The sequence below is a fragment of the Drosophila serrata genome, unplaced genomic scaffold (assembly GCF_035046125.1).
Source record: "Drosophila serrata isolate PLE 108 unplaced genomic scaffold, ASM3504612v1 contig_272, whole genome shotgun sequence".
NCBI classification, from domain to species: domain Eukaryota; kingdom Metazoa; phylum Arthropoda; class Insecta; order Diptera; family Drosophilidae; genus Drosophila; species Drosophila serrata.
This window is the reverse complement of record NW_028257170.1, coordinates 8,085,965-8,106,561: the sequence shown is the minus strand read 5'-3', so window position 1 is coordinate 8,106,561 and position 20,597 is coordinate 8,085,965. Positions and strand designations below refer to the sequence as shown.

The window sequence follows — 20,597 nt, the reverse complement described above, 5'->3', positions numbered from 1 at the left end:
TTTTCTATATTAAATAAATTTAATAAAATATAGCCTCGATAAGGTGTTTAGTAATTTTCAAAATTTTATTAAAAATAAACTTGTTAAAAAGTTAAAATTAATCTATTCTAAATATTTGTTACCAGTTGAAGCTATTTATGTTGTAAATATGGAAAAAGATACTAATTTTTATTTTGATTATATAATTTTTTTATAAATTTTCAAAGTGTTTAAACATGGATTTTACCCCAAAATAGACCAGCATCTCCTTAAACTTTAATGAACTCTTCAGGATAACTTTACCTAGATTTTAATTACTTCCACGACATTCCCAAGTATGTTAAGCTTTCCCAACTTAAAGTCTCATTAAACATGACTTGTTTTAGTGGCAACAATAAAAAGAAATGTAATTTCGCTCAGTGTGTGTTGACTGAAATTAAAAGTAGTTTACCAGCCGCTTCTGTTTTTCGCCTCTTTTCTGTATTTCTTGTGCGTTTTTTCTGCATTTTTCCTACTGCCATCTGTTTACATAACGGCTCGCAAAAGAAATAGTTTAACAATGCCAACTAGCCAATATGGCAGTTCAGGCACGCACTTTGCCCGAAACTAATAAGCCACGAAAAATGCGCCAAAACGAAACTTGGAGTGCGAGTGCGAGTACGATGTGTGAATGATGTACCCCGGTCAGAGCAAGTGGCAACAAGTGGCCATTTCACGTTCATTGACATGGCTAATGGTCGGTGGTTTCGTTTGGACTTTAGTGGAGTGGCTCAGAAACCCATCCGAACTAAAGCCCAAATCCAAAGCCCAGACGAAACCGACACGTCTAAGCGACATTTTCGCCGGCACGCGTTTGTTTTACCTGAGAGGACGGCGGGAATATGTTATTTAATGCATTGGCATGCACAAATTAAGACTCGTTATAATTGGGGGTTATATAACGCACAGAGCGGCGCTTATCTAATGCCGTCGCACGGCAAACGCAAAGAAAGCGGCGCAATTAGACGAGTTTTTCTAGCCAGTTTATGTCAAATAATAGGCCCAAGATCGAGAGATTTTCATGCCTGTTCCGAGATGTCGCCGGAATGCCTGTTTGATGTTGGCTATCTGGCCAGGCCCCGCCCGATAAGTGGAAATGCTCAAACGGGTGCGAGGCTTAATGAGATGGCTAAAACCGAGCATGGGGAAAACTGTAACCGTATCTTTGTTTAATTTTTAATTTACTATAGAGATAATAACATGGACTACATATATTAGTTAGCATGGTTGATAGAGCGAAGTTTGTGAATTAAAGGGGAATTTTAAGAGGGCTTTGTGTCTAAACCTTGGATGTAAATTATTAAAAGTTGTGCTTTTTCTAACGAGGAATCTGCTTTTGACAGTTCTAAATATATAGATTAAAACTTAATTATCAAGTTAATAATCAATTAATAATAGATAATATTATGTAGAGGTCAATTGCCTACATGATAAGTACACGAAAATATTGTAATGTTACTCGAAAAACTTGTTTTTCAAGAAAGTAAATGCAACAAAAATATGGTAGATAATTATATCATAATGATATATATATTCGTATGAAAAGTATTCAATTTTTTCATTTATTTTCTTAATGAAATTTCCTTGTTTTAAATAAAATACTTGTTTTCACAATAGAAAAACACATCAATCCTATGCTTATAAGTATTAAGAAGTTAGTATTACTACAATTTTTTCTTGTTAAACTTGTTTTAGGGAATATATCTATATAGGTAAACTTCCAAGGTGGACTGTCTTCTTTTTTTTTGTGGCCTGTGTGATGAACCCTGAACACAGGTGGTCAACCTCTGCGACAGAACGTAGCGTTCAGGTCTTGATGGCAGCACACTTTCGCACATTAAAAGCGGCCACGCCACCGGATTGCAGATTTTTGTTTTTAATTTTTATTTGCATATTTAAAGCCAAGCCAGCTGAAGAGCTCGACTAACATTTCACTTTTTGAGCACATTTTATGGATTTTCTTTTAGCGTCATAAAAAAACAAACGGCTAAGCAGGCTGCTCTCACAAGCTAGCTACCCCCGAGTTGTTGCAAATTAAATTGTAAATTTAAATATTGGCGCTACTTGCTTTCGCTTGAAAGCTGATCGGCAGGAAACTTTCTAAACAAAAAGCTTAATAAGTTCAGAAAAAAACCTTTTCATACAGCAGCTGATCGAGAGAGTAAAATTACCCTTTAACATATTACTTTTATTATTGGTGAACGGACTTTCCGAATTATCTCGAAACTTGGGGAAATAACATATTAAAATACTAATTTTTATTTTAATTGGTTTTTTTTTAAAACAAAGTTTTTTTGGCTTAAGTTAGAGATGGTCGCTTAACACAATAAAATATCGATAGTCCGACTATTTTAAAAATCGTCGATTGTGTTCTCAGAAATCTAATCTTTGTCATTAGAATAGCATCTGAACAGAATTTTCCAAAAATGTTCCCAAAACAACAAAATTCATGCAAAAGTCCGGTATTTCTTTGATTTAATTTACCAGAAAGTTGGCGGTTTCTACACGCAAGCAACCACAGCCAAAGCTTAAAGTTATCAAGACAAAGAGCTTTCCGAAAACAGCTGATGGTAGAAACATGTTTTTATCTACGGAATTATCTGCCCCACGCTTTCGTTCCATCAGGCCACTGACTGGCGGCTCCATGGTAGAATTATACAAGGTAGTCTCGTCGGCAAAAGCACTCCGCTATTCATTACTCACAACAAGTGCGAGTGAGAGGAGTCTGCGTAGTAAGTGCGAGTGAAACGACAAAAGAGCTTTTAGTTTAGCCCTTAGATGGGCCATGGGGGTTAAATTGTTCATACATAGTAAAAAGAGTTGAAGTGTTTTATAACTTAATTTTTAATAGTTTGGAATTTGACATTAATCTTTGTTTTTGTTTTTGTAAAGCTATTTTTTTGTTTAAATTCTTAATTTTAAAATATATCCGAATCTTAAAGTAAAATTTTTTTATCTAAATTAATGTTTATGTTCTTAGCAGAACGACATCGCACACAAGGGTTAATAGTAAGAAAAAAATCGTCCGCACACAACCTTTCTGCTTGACAAACACGAACGCACTGAAAATAAGCCGAACGGTTAGGCAGCCGACGAGACTACCTTGTATAATTGTATCATGGGCGGCTCCATGGTTTATTTGTTGGGTCTCGAAATCACTTAGTCGCTGTGCCTGATTGGGAGTGGTTCGCCATTTTTCGGTATTTCTAACTTACTCAGTCTTCGTTCGTACGTTCTAAATCCGGCAATTTAAATATTCTGAAAGGTAAGTGAATGAGTCCTCGGGGGTTACATAAAGCACGGTTTCCAAATTTTTCTCGTCACGCCCACCCTCCAATCTTATCGCAATCAGTTATTGGCTGCATTCGTAACGCTGATTTGCAGTTTATCTGTGTGTAAAAAAAAAGAATAAAATAAAAATGGAGAATTTCTAATTAGGGCGCCGATATGCAAATCATTGGGCTTTGAGCCGTATTAATGCGAATATTTAATGTTGTTTAAGTCTATGTATAACCCCTGGCCCCAACCTATTTAGCCCCGTCTATTTACTATTTACTTTTGTCGCCGAACTTTCCCCGCCGGTCTTGTTTTTTTATGCATTTTTATCTGCGTCTGCCGTTGCTGCGCGTTTGTTGTCTCCCACCGGTTTTGGCCGCTGCTGTCTCTTCTGAAAATGAGATAGAGAGAAAGAGGAGAAAGAGTCAAAAGAGAGAGAATAATGGAGACAGAGACAGACACGTAGACCAGCTTTTCCCGTCCACCTGTAAGCCTCAAAGTGCCAGGCGTCCAAAGTTTAATCGTGAATCGTGTCGACAGTTTTAATTAAAGCACAAATACTTTGTATATCTACAAATAGACTGTTCGAGAACATCTCCAGATAGCCCCTGACGAGGGCTCGTATCTCATGGGAACTTTGTGCAATACAGTCAAACGTCCATTGTTAGGAAATCGTTAGCTTATTTGTTTTATGCAAATATTTATTGATTTTGTGATTTATAAATATGAGATAAGGTTTCTGACGAGATTTGAAATTGATGACGTTAACTTATCCAAGTAAAGGGTTTCTGATACCCAAGATATACTTATATTTTCCATTAATCTGTTAAATTGGTTAAAACCCTATTTTTTAACATTCAGTTTTTGGTTTTAAAATATTCTTAAACTTAACTTAATTACTTCTCTTGAATTTCTTAAGATCAATTTAATATACCAATACTAAATTTTGTATAATCATTAGAGCATTTAAATATTTCAGAGAAATATTGTTTATAATTAAACATTTTTAAGTTCACTTTAAGGATACAATATTATTTTTTTCTTACCCTCCCTTATTACTTTGTGTTTCCCTTTTAATATATTATTTTAAATAATTATTGAACATTTGATTAGAAGTACTATCCACTGTATTTTGCGCCCTGACATTGCATGTTTATTTACCAATGCCAAATCTTATCTTTTACGTGTTTTGATACAATATGAATAAGGGGGTGTGGGTTGGAATTTGATATGGTTGAGCATGTGTATAAAGTGTGCCGGCACAGATGTAGTACAAAAAACCGTTTGTGAAAGCTTGAATATTGATATTTTTCGGCCACCGCCTCTCTATTTTACCCATTTGTGGGCGTGGCCTGGGCCTATGGCGTGATGCGCGATCGCGCCACCATGGCATGCTAATTAACTAGTTGAAGAAGGTGGTATGCCACTTTTGAAAATCTCTGGAATCAAAGCTAAACGCTCTCATTATTTTAATTGAATCAAAAAAAGAAACCAACACAAGGAAAAAGAATCACGCAATTGCGATTAGTTATACAATTGAGCGGCATTAACTGGAAAAGATAAGGAGCGCAAGAGCAGACATCTCGAGATAATCAGAGCGAGCGTCTGCTTTGGCGCCAAAGTTCAGAAAATATCTGAGCTTTGACAGTGACCTGTCACAGTGCCATCACTGTCGACTATCGTTATCGATGTCTCCTAGAAGGCCGGTCAGCTGTTAAAGAGAAAATCAAAAGCAGTCATAAATTCTATGCGCAGCACGCGCCTTTTGTGAAATTATCAAGTCGGCCCTGAACTCAGCGTAAAAGCTGCTGGCCTCTGCTTATGCTTTCAAATAGTGGAAAAGTTTTTGCCGGCAACAGTGGGAGAAATAAAAAGAGAGAACGAGAGTGAATAAGAGCGAGGCGCCACCCGCAATGCAAATCCAATTGAGAAGTCCAGCTGCCAGCTGGCGATAACGATTACAAGTCCGACGCATTTCTGAGTGTTTATGTTTCTTTTTAATTACAAGTTGAAAATAATAATTGAAAGCTAGTATTTAACGCGCCGAGTGTGGTTGCGAGAGCAGCTTATCAAAGTCCGTCAGCTAAATCTTATCAGTGCGGGCATTTAGTACGTTGTGATTACCCCGATTGCGCAACAATTGTCCGGAGAGAGTCGGGTAGAATCAAAAAGTGCAGTGAATAACGGAACAATTATCAGTTACAGCTACGTCGCGCCGGCCGCCTGCACAGTTTTTGTCCAGAGACTTTCGCTTAATGCCGGGCTTTCAGTGTCAGTTTCGATCTGTTTTTATTTGGTGACAAAGCTGAAAATTTCGTCTCTCGTTTCCAGTCTCCCAATTCATTCATAAAAATCCGCAAGTTAAAAAATGTTTGCCGTGCGCCGCTCCGCAGCTCTGATGACGTCGGTCCACCGGCAGCCGCAGCTCATCCGCGCCGTGTTCCGGGCGAATTTCGCCAGCACCGCCGTGGTATGTTCACCCGACGTCGCCCTTGTTCGACGCCCTATCTATCTTCCTGTGCTGTCCAAATTTCCGGTCCAGGGTGGGTCGATATTTCGGACTAGAACATTATCTTGGGGCTTTTTTTTGAGATCATAGAATAGTATCAAAAGGAAATACAGTGCATAGGATTTTCTATTTTAAAAATAACGGATGAAGTTTATAGTTTACTTGCTTAATAATTCAGCAATCGTGTTTAAAAATTTGTAAATGATTTAAAATGAAGTATGTAATAAATAGTTTGTAGATTTAAAAAAATAACTTAGATTTTCGAGCTATATTTAAGAATAGTATAAAAAAATAATGACATTTATCTGAAGTATTTAAATATTTATTTATTTTGTCTGTTGTCTAGCCTTTTGTTCAAAATGAACTTTAAATAGAATCTATAGCGTTTATATATTTTTATAAGAAATCTCTGATGCTCATTTCAGTATCTTTAAAAGCACAATAATCGACCCACCCAGCTCCATCTATCCGGATCAAAGTTCACTTTGCTTTAACCGGCTGTCATTTCAATCATCGTCACTCATTTTTCGCCTATTTCGCCTGTGTCTAGCTACCCAATCCACTCAAGATTTCCATGGATAATAAGACGAGTGCTGCCGTGAGCGAGGTGAATGTCCAGACATTTTTCCACTCCAGACACTCCATTTTTCGCCAAACATACATATATAGCTAATAAGAACCACCGTTTCCTACCTCCAAGTCCTCATCGCCGGTCTGCTCTTCCACACAGATGGCCCAGAAGATTAAAGCCGGACCCGTCGTGGATGTCCTCGGTGACGAGATGACTCGCATCATCTGGGACTCCATCAAGAACAAGCTGATCCTGCCTTTCCTGGACATCGAACTGCACACCTACGATCTGGGTATCGAGTACCGCGACAAGACTGAGGACCAGGTGACGATTGACTGCGCCGAGGCCATCAAGAAGTATAACGTGGGCATCAAGTGCGCAACCATCACTCCCGACGAGAAGCGCGTGGAGGAGTTCAACCTGAAGAAGATGTGGAAGTCGCCCAACGGCACCATCCGTAACATTCTTGGCGGCACCGTCTTCCGGGAGGCCATTATCTGCAAGAATGTGCCCCGCCTCGTCACCGGCTGGCAGAAGCCCATTGTCATCGGTCGCCACGCCCATGCCGATCAGTACAAGGCTGTCGACTACGTGGTGCCTGGACCTGGCAAGCTCACCCTGACCTGGAAGGGCAATGATGGCCAGGTCATCGAGGAGGTGATCAACGACTTCAAGGGCGCCGGCGTCGCCCTGGGCATGTTCAACACGGACGCTTCCATCGTGGACTTTGCCCACGCCTCGTTCAAGTACGCACTGGACCGCAAGCTGCCGCTGTACATGAGCACCAAGAACACGATCCTGAAGAAGTACGATGGCCGCTTCAAGGACATCTTCGAGGACCTGTACAACAAGCAGTACAAGAAGGAATACGAGGCGGCGGGCATCTGGTATGAGCACCGCCTCATCGACGACATGGTTGCTTATGCCATGAAGTCGGAGGGTGGCTTCGTGTGGGCCTGCAAGAACTACGACGGTGATGTACAGTCGGACTCCGTCGCCCAGGGCTACGGCTCTCTGGGTCTGATGACCTCTGTGCTGCTGTGTCCCGACGGCAAGACCGTTGAGGCTGAGGCCGCTCACGGCACGGTGACGCGTCACTTCCGCTTCTACCAGCAGGGCAAGGAGACATCCACCAACCCCATCGCCTCGATCTTCGCATGGACCCGTGGCCTGCTGCACCGCGCCAAGCTGGACGACAACGAGCCGCTGAGGCAGTTCGCCGAGACCTTGGAGCAGGTGTGCATCGACACCATCGAGGGTGGCGCCATGACCAAGGATCTGGCCATCTGCATCAAGGGCAGCATCAATGCTGTGGAGCGCAAGGACTACCAGGAGACGTTCGAGTTCATGGACACGCTGGCCAAGAACTTGGGCGCTGCCCTTGCCAAGAAAGCCGCCGCCGCCAAGTGACTATCCGGCGCTCAGTCCGAGCCGACGGCCTCGCACCTCTAGGGAGCCACTTAGCGACGCCTTGTCCTTGTCCCCATACACTACGATATTTCCATTTGTCTATGTAGCTGTGCATGTCCTAGGCTAACTGTGTTGTGTCCTCGATGCATGTATCACTGTTCATTGTCTCTGCGAGACGCAAAAACCCGAAACTATTTCCCCAAAACGTTTAAAACGGAAGAAAATTTTCAAATAAATGTATTTTTATACCGGACTCAAGAGGTCTTTAACCCAGTCGAAGCGAGGGTGGGCCCGACACGTTACGTGGACCGGCAGGCGGCCGGGCCACTTGTGCGGCTTCTTCTAGGTCCGGCCGTTATTGGATTTGCCTTTTGCCAGCGATGTGGCGGCCACAGTCGTGCCACAACACTGAGCGGCGCCGCACACGGCGAATATTCAAGCGGATAGGGACCAAGATCCGGATCGGAGGCTTATACTATCCATGCTGGCCCATATCTTGGGCTATGGCTACCTTCTGGCCTATATCTTTTGCCTGTTCTGCTGGCACACACCTGGAGCAGCGTATCCTGCCAGCAACAGCTACCGGGACTTGGATATTTGCAATCACTGGGATGGACGACGGCACTTCCTTGAACTGGGCAGTCCACCTGGCGAGCTGCACGCCCGGAATGTGAGCTACACCGCCTATCGGGTGAGTGTGTAGGATTACTCTAGCAATGCTCACCAGAATCAGCATCCAACATTTTGCAGCAGAGCTCGCCGCTGGGCTTCAAGAACGATGCTGTGGCGGGGGATGTGTGGTACCAGTGCAGCCTGGAGCTGGTCACCTGTGCCGAGTGCGTCATCCGGGTGACATTCACCTATGCGAATTTCTCCAAGAGTTGCGGCAATACGGGCGGCAGCAAGTCCAGTATGTGTCCCTGCGAGCACATCCAGTTCTCGGAGCCCCCCTACGACTCTACCATTTCGGGACAGGAGTTCTGCGGCGACGGCAAGGTGTTCCGGAGCAAGACCAGGACGCTGCAGCTCAAGTTCTTTTACAGAGCCACCAATGCTCATGTCTTCTCACTGCAGTACTTCTCAGAGCGTAAGTTTGAAAGGATTGTACCAAGGATTATTTAGTCACTTTGAGATATATACTATAATAGGTAACGTTCGGATAGTAAGTGGTTCCCCCAGGCAGTCCATTGTGGGCAGTGGAAATGCTAAGCACCTGCCACAAGTGATCTCCACGCCGTACTTTCCCATGCCCTATCCCCGGGACTATGGCATTGAGCACATCCTCACCTGTGAGGCGGACAACTGCCAGGTGCGACTGGACTTTACCGACTTCCAGTTGGGCCTGGCCTCTACTCTGGAGATATTTGATTCCAATGGTCAGATGTTGGACTCGTATACGGGTGAGCACTTCCGGCCACCAATCACGGTAAGCACCGGAAAGTCGCTACTGTTACAGTTCCGGGGGAATTCAGCCACCGGAGTGGGTTTTCGAGCCGAGGTGAGCTTTGTTTCATCCAAGCAGCTGAAGGACGAACGGCTGGTGCCCTATACAGGTGAGTTATACACTGCCGACATTTAATTTCTCAGAGTTTTTATAGGAAAAGGGATTTTAAATCAATTGGAATTTTTTAGAAAAGTATGGAACACAATTTAGAATTTGTTATCTACAAATTAAAAATATTTAAATTGCCACAAGGCAACAATAGTTACATTTACCTTCATAATTATATCTTCTCAAATTTAAAATAAGAACGTAAGAGAAATTAATTGGTTGTATCCTATAATTTCACGTACTATATAGTACGGTGTATCTTTGTTTCTTTGTCTTTGAATAGTGACACGGGGATAATTGCCGGATTAGTTGGGCACTTGAAGGTCTGCAGGCAATTGTCATATTGATTTTGGTAGAGGAAATGGGCGGAAGGCTCGGACTCTTGACGAATATCAATGTCAATGCAAGGCGTTGAAGTGGAAACTGGGTGACTGTTGTGGGTAGGCCTGTTGAGTAAGACAATCGATTTCTTGGATCATTGCCCAAAGGGTTCTTTGTTTATATATAAGCTAAGAAAGGGGATGAGTGGGTTATGCATTGTTGGGGTAGGTTGGTTTAAATGTAACATGGATTCTAAATAGTTACATATGGGGGGTAGTTATGGAAGAATTGATTAAAACAGTTCTTTAAAAACATATTCATAGGAATTTTAAAATTAAATTAATCCCTTTCTTTTTCTCCTTACAGATTGCGGCGGAATGGTCACTGGTCCTGGGGGCGCCATCACCATGATGAACATGATCGAAAACGCCACGGATGTTCGGCTCTTCGACTGCATCTGGATCATTAAGCCCGGCAATAACTATATGATGATGAAGACCCATATCTCGTTGCGAGTGGAGGACTTCTATGGCATGGCAGCTCGCTCTGAGCTGACCATCCGGCAGGGCACCACCTCCGATGCCGTGGAGATCGAGAACGTGATGTGGCCAAACAATGGGCTGAGCAAGGAGAGCCACGTGGCGCCCATCCTGGCCGGCTACTACATTCGCCTGCGCGGTGTGTTTGGCATGTCCTCCAAGCTGGCCATCGTTTACAGCGTCTTCAACTATTTGAGTAAGTGTGCTGGGAGGGTCAAGGGATATCCACTAATCCTTCTGTAAATGGAAGATATAAAGGGAATTCCTCAATTCAGATTGCTACATCGGTTCGGAGTTCTTGTGCGGAAACAACCACTGCATCTCGATCCGCCTGCACTGCGACGGCTTCGATCACTGCGGCGATGGCAGCGACGAGCCGGATTCCTGCGAGGAGGACTGGGCCCACCTGCATCACGACCGGCGTTGGTATTCCCACAAACCCAACTACTACTTCCCAAAGATGGACCAGTATCCCGATCTCAAGACGGCCACGGGCATCTTCATCATCAGCACGCTGGGCATTTTCGGTGTTCTCTCCGGCTGGATGGTGATCTTGTACAGGATGGGTGTGAGGGCGCGTCACCAACGGGAGCTGCAGAGCCACCTACAGACTATAAGTGAGCTGCTGGATCGCCAAGACGAAGATCGCACTCCTGATGAGCCGCCCAGCTACGAAGCTCCGCCTGACTATGAGGAGGTTATCAAGGTGGGAATGCAGCAAGAGCTAAGGGAGCCAAGGCGCCAGCGCCGCGCTCGTCGTCCGCCTCCACGGGACCGGAGCTGTAGTCGAGCCCCCAGTAACTGCACCTTGCAGTCCGTGCTGCCGCTTCATCGCAGCTGCAGCTTGGACAGGGATCAAGAGCAGCCCAGTACCTCGGCTGCGGCGATGACCCACGCTGTGGCCGCCACGGACACCAATGAGGACGCGGAGCAGAGCCAGACAATGGCCCAACGGATGCTCCTGGCTACGGCCATTTGTGGTAGGTAGTTGTGGGTGCCGGAAACCCATTCCCCCGCTCCCACCCTGCAGTCGCTAACTTACCCACAGAGTCCCACTTACAGGCTCTGCAGGCTCGTCTCTCGCGGCAGCAAAGGACTCAGGTGTCCGCCTCCAATCCGTGGGGGTTTCAACGGGCCCAACACCGCTACCCGCTGGGGGTGAACTACCCGCAGCCGGTGGGCCAGCCACGACGCCCGGTAGCACGGCGGATGAGTGCACCCAGGGAGTCGACGACTCCCTCAGCATTTCACTCACTCTAGGCCTGCCCTCCACGACGGCCGGCAGTTTGGTGACCTCCACCCAGAACCACAACCAGGACAAGGACAAGGACCAGCAGATCGGCAGCAACTGTACGGAGCACACGTACCTGAAGCGATCGTGGTTGGTGGTCCAGCAGATGCCACCTGGAAGGGGCTACAGGGTCCAACGGCTGCGGCATACTTTCTCTTCCCCAGAGGCTTTCACCGCTGATGAGCTGCATCTGCCATATCCGGACTTCCTGAGCTACGGCACCAATCTTCCCCACGAGAGGAGTAGCAGCAACTTTGGCTCGGATCTGTCGAGGGATCCTTCTAGCTACAGCGTGGGGAAGCGAGCTCGCTTGACTCTGGCAGAGGCAAGTGATTCGGCGGAAACCATAACCAGGGAGTCGGAGGAGCACTCCAACCAAACGCTCCAGTCCCACATGACAGTAGAGGAGACGCCAGCACCTCCGAATCACAGTGAAAGCGAGAGCGAGGCAGAGCAGCAAGTGTCCTGCTTTGGAGCCGTTGCCCAGCGACCCAAGCGTCGTCGTCGAAGTCATGTACGAAGCCGATCCTTCAGCAATCCGGCGGCGGGTGGACGGAAACGCCTCATTCAGCGCAGCTCGTCGGCTGACCTGCTGATGAACTATGCTGCAATGGCTGTGTCCACGCCACAAAAAAGATCAGAGGGAATACAGCGGCTGTTCTTTATCTAAGGAAGTGGTAGTGGTAAGTGGGAGCATCGTGAAGGAACAGCCGAGTGGAACGATAGTATTAAAGCCTGGTGTGATTCTGGTCGGGATCTGGTCACAGTTATATAGATCTATTCCTAGTTTAAGTTGGTTTAATGTGCTGGAATTGGATTAGTACTTGTTAGTGATAAACTTAAAAATATTAAAGATGAATTATACAATTTTCAGTTGATATTTGAATATCACTTCCACCACAGTTAATCCAAGTTGAACTACCAAACAGGTCTTAGGATTTGTATTCTATATTATATATATAAATACCGCCCGAAGGGAATAAATAATTACGTTAATAATTTGCATTTTATTGATTACTTTTATTTCGGTTTAGCGTTATACGTGTAGCATTTACCACCAGTGCGCATCAAACTTTGGGAACTTGTGAGCTCCACTTGCTCCTAAACCTCGAAGATACAGTGTGACACGCACTGGCCAAGGACCTCATAACAACAAGATGAGTATTTTCCGATATTTACGCTCTCAACTTTGTGAAAGTCGCAAATACTTCCACATGACAATGAGCGTTACTATCTATATATTATAAGGTCCTTGCAATGGCTCTTTGGTGTGCCTCAAAGGTGCAAAATAATAATAAAAATTCGAATATTCGCTTATATATGGAAATCAAAATGCATTTGCTTATATAGATTTGTATATAGACGAATATGATGATAAATAATACCAAGGCATAGTCAATGCCGTAGGACTGTCTGCTATCCAGAGCCACCTACATCTCTCTATTACTGATCCTACTGCTGAAGCTGCTGCTTGAGATTCTCAGCCAGGGACTTGCCCGTGTCCAGTGGCACTACAATATTCCGCAGGCTGTCGATACTATTGCGCAGCTTGGTGGCCTGGAATTTAGGGGGCAACTTCGGCGAACCGCCTACAGAGGCAAAAGCGAAGGTCTTGTACTCCTGTGCAGCCGTTCAGGGATCAAAAGAATCGGATTTAGTATGCTATATATATATATTTACATATTGGGCTTGGTTTTATTTTTGCAACAGAAATATAAAAATATCAATAATAATAATAAGAAAACAATGTTCAGGCGCTAACAGAAACAGCAGGCAGGGTCAATGTTCGGGTGGAAAGAGTCAACTAAATAAAGATTCGATATGTATGTCATGGTGAAAGTCTGAGGTGTGGGATGCGCGCGTATATAAATTAAACAATGATAAGCAATGCTTGGCTATTCCTCGAGCTTAATTCTCAGCCCCCTTTCTAGGGAATAACCAGAACTTAATTATAGAAAACTAAAAATATGGTCACAAACTGCAAGTCAAGGTGTTATCCTCTAGGTTACCTGATTGCCGCTGGGGGAGCTGGCCTCGCTGAGTGTCGTGGGTGCCTGCCCCATGTAGGACTGGAATGTGGGCCCACTGCCATTGTCCCGATGGCCGCCACTACGAGTAGTTACCTTCTCCTGGAGGGAATTGAAGGTCTTGGATAGCCATGGTTGCCAGCTGTTGCGGTTGTTGGTCTGCAGTTCGCTGATTGTGTTGCTCAGCTGATGGTTGAGGTCCTGGTTCTTGCACTCCGCCTCCACTTGGGCCAGCTTGGCCTGCGCCAGCTCCAGCTCCAGTTCGCGAATGCGCTGCGAGGCGGCGTTCAGCGGATCGAGCGGTCCCAGCGGCGGCTCATTGGCATTACGCATGGCATCCGTTTGCCGCATGGAACTAAAGCCATCCGAAGACCTAGCGTTGTCATTACCGCCGTCGATTTGCTGCAGGCAATTCTGACATTTGGAAACCGTGTGCTGAAGGAGAAAGTATGCTTTAAAAAGCTGTTCTTCTTTAGTTTTTTCCTTTACTTACCATCACCTTGCCCAGCGTTTCGCTGAGTGTATTCATATCCTGCTCCTGGCGTTGAATGATCTGCTTGTACTCCTGTATGATGCCCGTGTGCTTCTTCTCCTTCTCCACGGCTCGTTCCTTGGCGGTCGAAAGCTGCTGGGCGAGAGCCTCAATCTCCGCCTGCAGCTTGCGCCGCTCCTCTCCGAAGCGACTTTCGTAGATCTGCGCCTCCTTCTCCAGACGCTCCTTGTGCTGCTTTTTTAGCAGGAACTCCTCCTCGTACTGCTTAAGCTTCTTGATCTTTCGCTCGCAGGATTGCTTCATCACTTTGCGGGCCTGGCTGGAGCTGCGGCACTTCTTAGGCAAAGTCACACGAAAGTACTTAAGAATGCCCTCAAAATCCAGCTGCCGCAGATCCGACTCGCAGATGGACAGTAGAGTCACAGCCACCTGAAAGAGCACAGGCAAGCCGTCCAAAAGGAACACGTCCAGCACGTGAAACACAAAGCAAAGCGGGAACCGGGCCGTGTACAGGGTGAGGAACCACTGGGAGGCGTACATGTGCGTCTCAATACCGCAGGCCGTAAAGTGCTCGTGCAGCTTGGGTAGCTGGTCCTTAATCAAGCGTTCCAGCTGATAGAGGCGCAGGTAGAGGACTTCGAAGCCGGCCTTGTACAGATCACGCAACCCGTAGTCGTACATGAGGGCAACCAGAACACAAAAAGCATCCTCCTCGGGCATCTGCAAAGAAATTCGTGTTACATAAGCCTAACATAATTAGGAAACTCTTAACTTACGTGGAGAAGCAGACTGGCGGCAATGAAACTAAGGCCCTGACAATATCCAACCTCGCTGTCATGCACTGCATAGGCTTTTGACACCTTGAACAGGGCATCCTGACCCGAACCGCCCGTCTCCTTGAAGCATTTGTGCGCCGGGAAAGTACGATGGATGTCCCGCTGAATGACTGTCTCGCATTTGGTTTCCTTCAAGTACATTTTAAATTACAGCTTAAGATTTTTTTTAGACGGCTTTAACCACTAACCTTGGTGATGAGAATCTTGTACATATCGTTCATCTCCAGCTTGCCCTCCACATTCGCCAGCTTCTGCCAGATTTTCTCTCGCAACGCTTCCGGCACACCCAGGCGGACCAGGGGAGCCAGGTTCTTGGGTCTTTTCTCGCCATCCCACTCGCGCAGAATGGGATCCCACTCGTCCAAGGTGTCCTGCGAGCAATCCTTGGATACCTCACCCGTGCCACTGAGCAGCGGCTCATCCCCATCGCTGCTATAGTCCGTGGGGCAATCATCCTCGATGGAGGCTATGGACGAGCTACGCACAATGCGCGAGAGGTTATTCATGCCAAGCTTTAGCAAGGAGGAGGAGCTCTGCTGGTTGCCAGCTGGGTGTTCGGTGATCTCCTCTGAGGGATCGATGCTGTTCACCTTCCAGTTAGACTCGTCGGTGCGCTTGAGGTGCAAGTAAAATCGCAGCGTCATTGGGCGTTTGGACATGAAGTGGTCCATGATGCGCATCTCGCTGGCCGACTGGATGGTCACTGGAGTCTCGATGACGAATCGAACGGGTTCCTGGATGCGGCGCATGACGATATCGACGGCCACGGTGAGATTGGTCTTGGACGACTCAAGGTTCAGTTGCTCGAAAGCCTTCTCCTGGGCCTTCCACTCCGCCCGAATGGCGTAAGGCAGCGATGAGTTCTGCTGCGAGTTGCTGTCTGCCTCGGCAGTAACACTGCCAGTTCCTGCTGTTGGCGAAACGTATCCCATGCTATGCATGTCGATTAGATGCATATCCTTCTGGACCACCAACTTTCCGGGGGCCACCAGAACGCCGAAGCAGCGCTCGATATGCAATGGCTGGAGAATATTCGAAGGAGTCTGCTTGACTGTGATGCACACCTCCTTATCCGTATTGGCCCGCAGCTTGAAACATCCCCGATCCCGGGGAACGGCGGCATACGAATTCTTGGCTACCCTTTCCCGTATCTCCAGCGAGACGATAAATTCGTACCCGGCCGTATTCAAGGGATTGCCGCTGACGTCCGACGTTACAGAGTTGGCCATGTCCACGGCCGAGTTGAGGCTGCAACTCATGCTGGGCGGATACGTCTGAAATGCCTTCTGGAAGCAGGCTGCGATCGGCGAGTTTAAAATAAATCAATGAAATCACAATTAAGCGATGCTGCCATGCTCTGACTCACCGCTGACTTGGTTGACCGCCTCGGGAATATGGCAACGGAAAACATGGCACTGGAACAGCGCATCGCCATGCAGCCACGTGAAAGCGAAGCAACCATTCTCGACCGTGTCCACGGGTCCTCGATAGTACAATATGATGCTGGATATCTCGTAGGTGGCAATAATTGTATTGCTCTCCGCGTCGTGCAGGCTGCAAGAGGAATGAGGCTCTCTGGTGAGTCACTCAAAGGCATTTTCAAGATTTACTCACACCACCAAGCCATCTGAGCAATTGGGAATGCTGACGGTGATCTTGAGACCCACCGATTTGGAGCCACTGTTTAGCTCGCACATGATGCGATAAACCTCGCCTTCGGACTTGGGAGCATTGATGTTGGCAGCGCCCAGGTAGGTGACTCCAGAGAATATGGTGCAGCCCTGATCGATCTCTGAAACTGTGCCAGAAAAAAGCAAAGTTAATTCTGGGTAGCTTGAGTAGGCTTTAAGATCTTTGTTTGCCTGAGATATTTATCCGGAAATACCTGCCCTAAGCTCTGTGCCAACTCACCCTCCTCGTCTGTGGTGTCGCCCGGCTTTTCCGGCTTCATGGCATCCTGCTTCTCCTCCACGCAAGCGGGACTCGCATCGATGCAGTCGTAGAACACCGAATGGCCCACTCTGTTCGAGCTGGACGCATCGTCCAGTGTCTCCTCGCTCTTCGGCGAGAACAGGGTGCATGGGAAACGCATCTCCGGATCGACAGACCTACTGCTGGAGCCTGTTAATGGCAAGGTCAGGGACTTTTGCTGGTGCTGGTGACTTGGGAGACGTGATTGCGAGCAGCTCTTCTCCCCAGCGGTTGTGGCTGCAAGCAAATATGTTAATTGACAATTGCCCGTCCGATAAAAAGAAACAAATTGAACGGAATTCAGTCAAAGTGTGCGTATGTGCACAGTGTGGAAAGTGTTATGGGGCTTGTTTGTCGATTGTTTCCATGACAGCGCAGCAGTAATAGCACTGAGGCTCTGCCAGATAAGATTGCAGCTGGCGGGCTTAGTAGCTAATAGTTGTATCGAATGGCGTTACGGCTTCCACAGTTTGGAGCGTTGTTCTCACCCGCTCTGCTGTGGCCGATGTGTGCACAGCTGGCGACTGAGCACTTCTTGAAGTGGTTGCTCCGGCCCTATGTTTTTAGTTTACTTCGCAGTGTACTCACCCACGCCACGCTCCAGTTCCAGATCTCTCAGCGCGTCCGTCATCTCGTGCTCCATGTCGCTCAGGTTGCGATTGTGAGCCATGTCCAGTGTGGGCGACCGATCGCCACCGCCCTCCGGCGAGGACAAAGCCAAAGCACTAAGCGAAGTTGGCGGCTTCTTGACCTGATTATCCTTCTTCGAATCCTGACTGATTACTCTTCGATTCGGTCCGTGCTCTGTGGGACTGGCCACATTGCTGTCCGTGACTATTTCATACTCGCCGCTGGTCGTTATCGAGGACTCGGAGCTCTTGGTGCTTAGATTATCATCCATCCTGACACTCAAGGTTGCTGTAGGTCCGGTCTTTTCTTTGTTTCGTTAAGTAGACCGATGTTTTCTGTTGACTTATGCCTATTTCCCTTCCCAAGCGCCTAGGTATTGCGCATTTTCGGGGCAAAACACACAGAAATCAGTTATTTACGCTTCTTTTAGATTACAAACAGAGAGGGGGTTTCGGGGTTTTCAATTTGTCCAATTTTCAGCGGAGTCGCATTGTTGTTTGGCTTTGGCTCCGCCGTAAATCGATGACGAATCGGGACAGTTTGGTTGGGTATTTGGGGGCGTTGATTGCGCCGCACACACACGCGCATGTATGTCACACAGTGCCCACTTTCCGCGGGGGCAGTGGGGCAGTGTTGGGGTGGTTGTGGCGCTGACGGTGGGGTCGGCGGGGTCAACAGTTTGCTGCCAATGCGATTGTGATCGGATATCTATGGATTTTTCATTCACTGGCGCAGCTGCAACTGCTTTTTCAGAGCACTTCAGTTCTTATATTTTGGTCGGCACACCGCGTCACTTATTTCATTATCGTAATCTCGTTTTATTAGGGTTTTCAAGGTTTTTTTTACGCGAAACTTCTGCAATTTTCCCTCTGTTTTGTTTACATATTTTTTTGTCAGTGTTGGTTAGCACAAGGGACGAACTTAGGGCTGGTTATCGATAACAGCAACAGCTGTCAGGCGTTACGCAGTACTCCTGCTTCAAGTGTTAGAAAACACCTGTTGTTTAAGGATAGATTCGATAACTTGAAACTTCATAAACATTACACATATTTTAAAATACGGTGTATTCTCGGAAAATTATATTATTGTATAAAATAAAATTTATTTACATTTATTAATATATCTTATAAAATGCTCGCTGATCTGTGGTTCGCATTTATTTTCTACTTCTACTAAATATAGGAACACTTTAAATAACACCATATATTGATATTGAAAAAATATCATAAAGAACTTCTATAGTTATCTTAAGAAAATTAAATACAAATTTGAACTCGATTTCTAGAGATATCGAGTCTCTGTCATCTCTCGATACCACTCCAGGTACTTGCCAACACTGCCTTATAACACTACCGCGCGTGCAGGAAAAAACGTGCGTGTTTCTATTTGTATAATTATTCCTAAATTCCTGGTATTCCTGCTACCGAGACATACTCCCCAACAATGTGGCCGCGATTTGGCATCAAGATTGGCAACAGCACGTTGTGCATCGCCCACGTGCGCGCTGACGGAAAGGCCGAGGTGATCGCCAACAAGCAGGGTGACCGTGTGTCTCAAGCCTGCCTGCTCTGGGACGGCGTCTCAGAGATCGAGTGTGGTCTGACGGCCAAGCAGAAGATGGCGACAAGGCCGCGACAGGCGGTGGCACACAGCTTCCAGCTCCTACAGCCCAAGGAGCAGATTACGGAAGAAAAGCTGACGAGCGCGCTAAAGGAAATCCCATGTGACTTTGACAAGGAGGAGCTAGTGTTCCGCATGGAGCACACTGTGCCGTCTGAAAAGGAGGACCAGGACGACCGGGTTGTGACCAAGGACCTTAGCGCATATCAGGTGACGGTGGAACTGCTCCGCGCCGAACTCGAGCTGGCCCACCAATACCACACGGACGGAGATCAAGCGCCCATCGCGGTTCTATCCATACCCAGCTACTATCCCGCCCCGGCCTTTAAACTGTTAGCAGATGCCGCCCAATCCGCTGGTTTCCATGTGGCCCAGATTATTGCCGAGCCCACGGCCGCTGTTTTGGGCTACAGGATCGGCGAGGAACAGCCAGAGCAGCGCCGTCATGTGCTCACTATCAAGTGTGGCGGCCTGTACAGCGACTTTGCCTTCTATGCCGTCCAGAACGGACTCTTTGTTCAGCTGGCCACATTCGGACCCTTTCCTATCGGTGGCCGCCAGTTCACCGAGGCCCTGGTCCAGTTTATCTGCGAGGAGTTCCGCCGCAAGTACAAGCTGGATCCGCACGAGTCGCGCCGCTCGCTAGCCAAGATCCGCACTGCCGCCGCCAATTGCAAACACATCCTGACCACGCTGCCCTCCACGCAGCTGTACATTGACTCGCTGATGGACGGCGTTGACTTCAACGCTCAGATGTCTCGCGCCCGTTTCGAAAGCCTTATCCAGCCGGTGATCAACAACCTCATACAGCAGCTGGGCGAATGCGTGGAGCAGGCGCAAAAGGAACATACTGGCCTAAGTATCATTGACGACATTGTGCTGTTGGGTGCCACCATGCAGATCCCTAAGCTACAGGCGGCGGTAGGAGCCCGCTTTCCCGACGCCAAGCTGCACAACAGTCACTCGGCGGACGAGGTGGTGGCCATCGGCTGCGCGCTTCAGGCCGTGTGTCTGCTTGATCCGCTCGAGCAGCAGCTGCATAAGGAGGATGACTGTGTAGTGGCCGAAGATGATTTGTACATCTGGCATGGAAACGATGAGGCCAATGCCAAGTTAGTCCTCGGCAGGGGCAGTGTTTTGCCGGCCAAGATACGGATATCTTTGCCGCAATCAAATGAAGGACAGGGCGATAATGGAGATGCTGCGGCCTCCTTCAAGCTGCGCGCCGGCGAGAGCGAGATTTTGGCAAGCCTGCCCGATAGCACGACGCCAGAGGATGGACTCTACCAGCTGGAAGTGGAGGTGGATATCGACGACAAGGACAACCAAGGCAACGTGGTGCCTCTAGTGCGATTGCGCTGCATGTGAGAGCCGGACTTGGATCCGGAGAAAAAGCGCCATTGCCTAGTCTATTTATTGTTGCTAGCCTAATGATTATAATACAAAAACACAAAATAAAGATAAAGCTGCAATTGACGATCTACTAATTGAAGATTTTATATACTTAAATGGAAATCCAAGGTTTGGGTGTTA

The 20,597-nt window shown here is 47.0% G+C and overlaps 4 protein-coding genes and 1 long non-coding RNA gene across 16 annotated transcripts; 3 read left to right on the top strand and 2 right to left on the bottom strand.

The window, feature by feature from the left end:
• Positions 1–3,141: 3,141 nt before the first annotated feature.
• Idh (isocitrate dehydrogenase [NADP] cytoplasmic) lies at positions 3,142–8,037 on the top strand. Of its 9 annotated transcripts, none has more exons than XM_086833424.1 (4): positions 3,169–3,283; positions 5,626–5,764; positions 6,354–6,410; positions 6,504–8,037. In XM_086833424.1, exons 2-4 carry the CDS (start codon positions 5,663–5,665, stop codon positions 7,782–7,784), a joined length of 1,440 nt encoding a protein of 479 aa, XP_086689550.1. In that variant the 5' UTR covers positions 3,169–3,283; positions 5,626–5,662; the 3' UTR covers positions 7,785–8,037. The 9 variants fall into 9 exon arrangements, with proteins under 9 accessions (XP_020816763.1, XP_086689553.1, XP_086689554.1 ...); XM_086833425.1 differs by lacking the exon at positions 3,169–3,283 and adding an exon at positions 5,004–5,565 and having other exon boundaries at positions 6,534–8,037; XM_020961100.2 differs by lacking the exon at positions 3,169–3,283 and adding an exon at positions 5,023–5,565.
• LOC147643532 (uncharacterized) lies at positions 8,005–9,761 on the bottom strand. The gene is made up of 2 exons (XR_015271837.1): positions 9,501–9,761; positions 8,005–9,366 (listed from the first exon to the last, which is right to left on the bottom strand). It is a non-coding gene; the product is annotated as an uncharacterized LOC147643532 (long non-coding RNA).
• On the top strand, positions 8,052–12,492 carry Culd (CUB and LDLa domain). Of its 4 annotated transcripts, none has more exons than XM_020961270.2 (6): positions 8,052–8,475; positions 8,538–8,871; positions 8,933–9,337; positions 10,024–10,392; positions 10,472–11,176; positions 11,259–12,492. In XM_020961270.2, the coding sequence occupies exons 1-6, from the start codon at positions 8,266–8,268 to the stop codon at positions 12,155–12,157; spliced, it is 2,922 nt and encodes a 973-aa protein (XP_020816929.2). In that variant the 5' UTR covers positions 8,052–8,265; the 3' UTR covers positions 12,158–12,492. The 4 variants fall into 4 exon arrangements, with proteins under 4 accessions (XP_020816929.2, XP_020816932.2, XP_020816931.2 ...); XM_020961273.2 differs by having other exon boundaries at positions 11,245–12,492; XM_020961272.2 differs by having other exon boundaries at positions 8,057–8,475; positions 8,535–8,871; positions 11,245–12,492.
• GAPcenA (GTPase activating protein and centrosome-associated) lies at positions 12,490–18,399 on the bottom strand. The gene is made up of 9 exons (XM_020961216.2): positions 17,403–18,399; positions 16,755–17,051; positions 16,458–16,641; positions 16,210–16,397; positions 15,032–16,140; positions 14,784–14,972; positions 14,008–14,727; positions 13,497–13,949; positions 12,490–13,107 (listed from the first exon to the last, which is right to left on the bottom strand). The coding sequence occupies exons 1-9, from the start codon at positions 17,713–17,715 to the stop codon at positions 12,940–12,942; spliced, it is 3,621 nt and encodes a 1,206-aa protein (XP_020816875.2). The 5' UTR covers positions 17,716–18,399; the 3' UTR covers positions 12,490–12,939.
• A 73-nt stretch (positions 18,400–18,472) lies between these two features.
• LOC110190557 (heat shock 70 kDa protein 14) lies at positions 18,473–20,547 on the top strand. Its single transcript, XM_020961113.2, has one exon. It carries the CDS (start codon positions 18,888–18,890, stop codon positions 20,430–20,432), a length of 1,545 nt encoding a protein of 514 aa, XP_020816772.2. The 5' UTR covers positions 18,473–18,887; the 3' UTR covers positions 20,433–20,547.
• Positions 20,548–20,597: the final 50 nt, after the last annotated feature.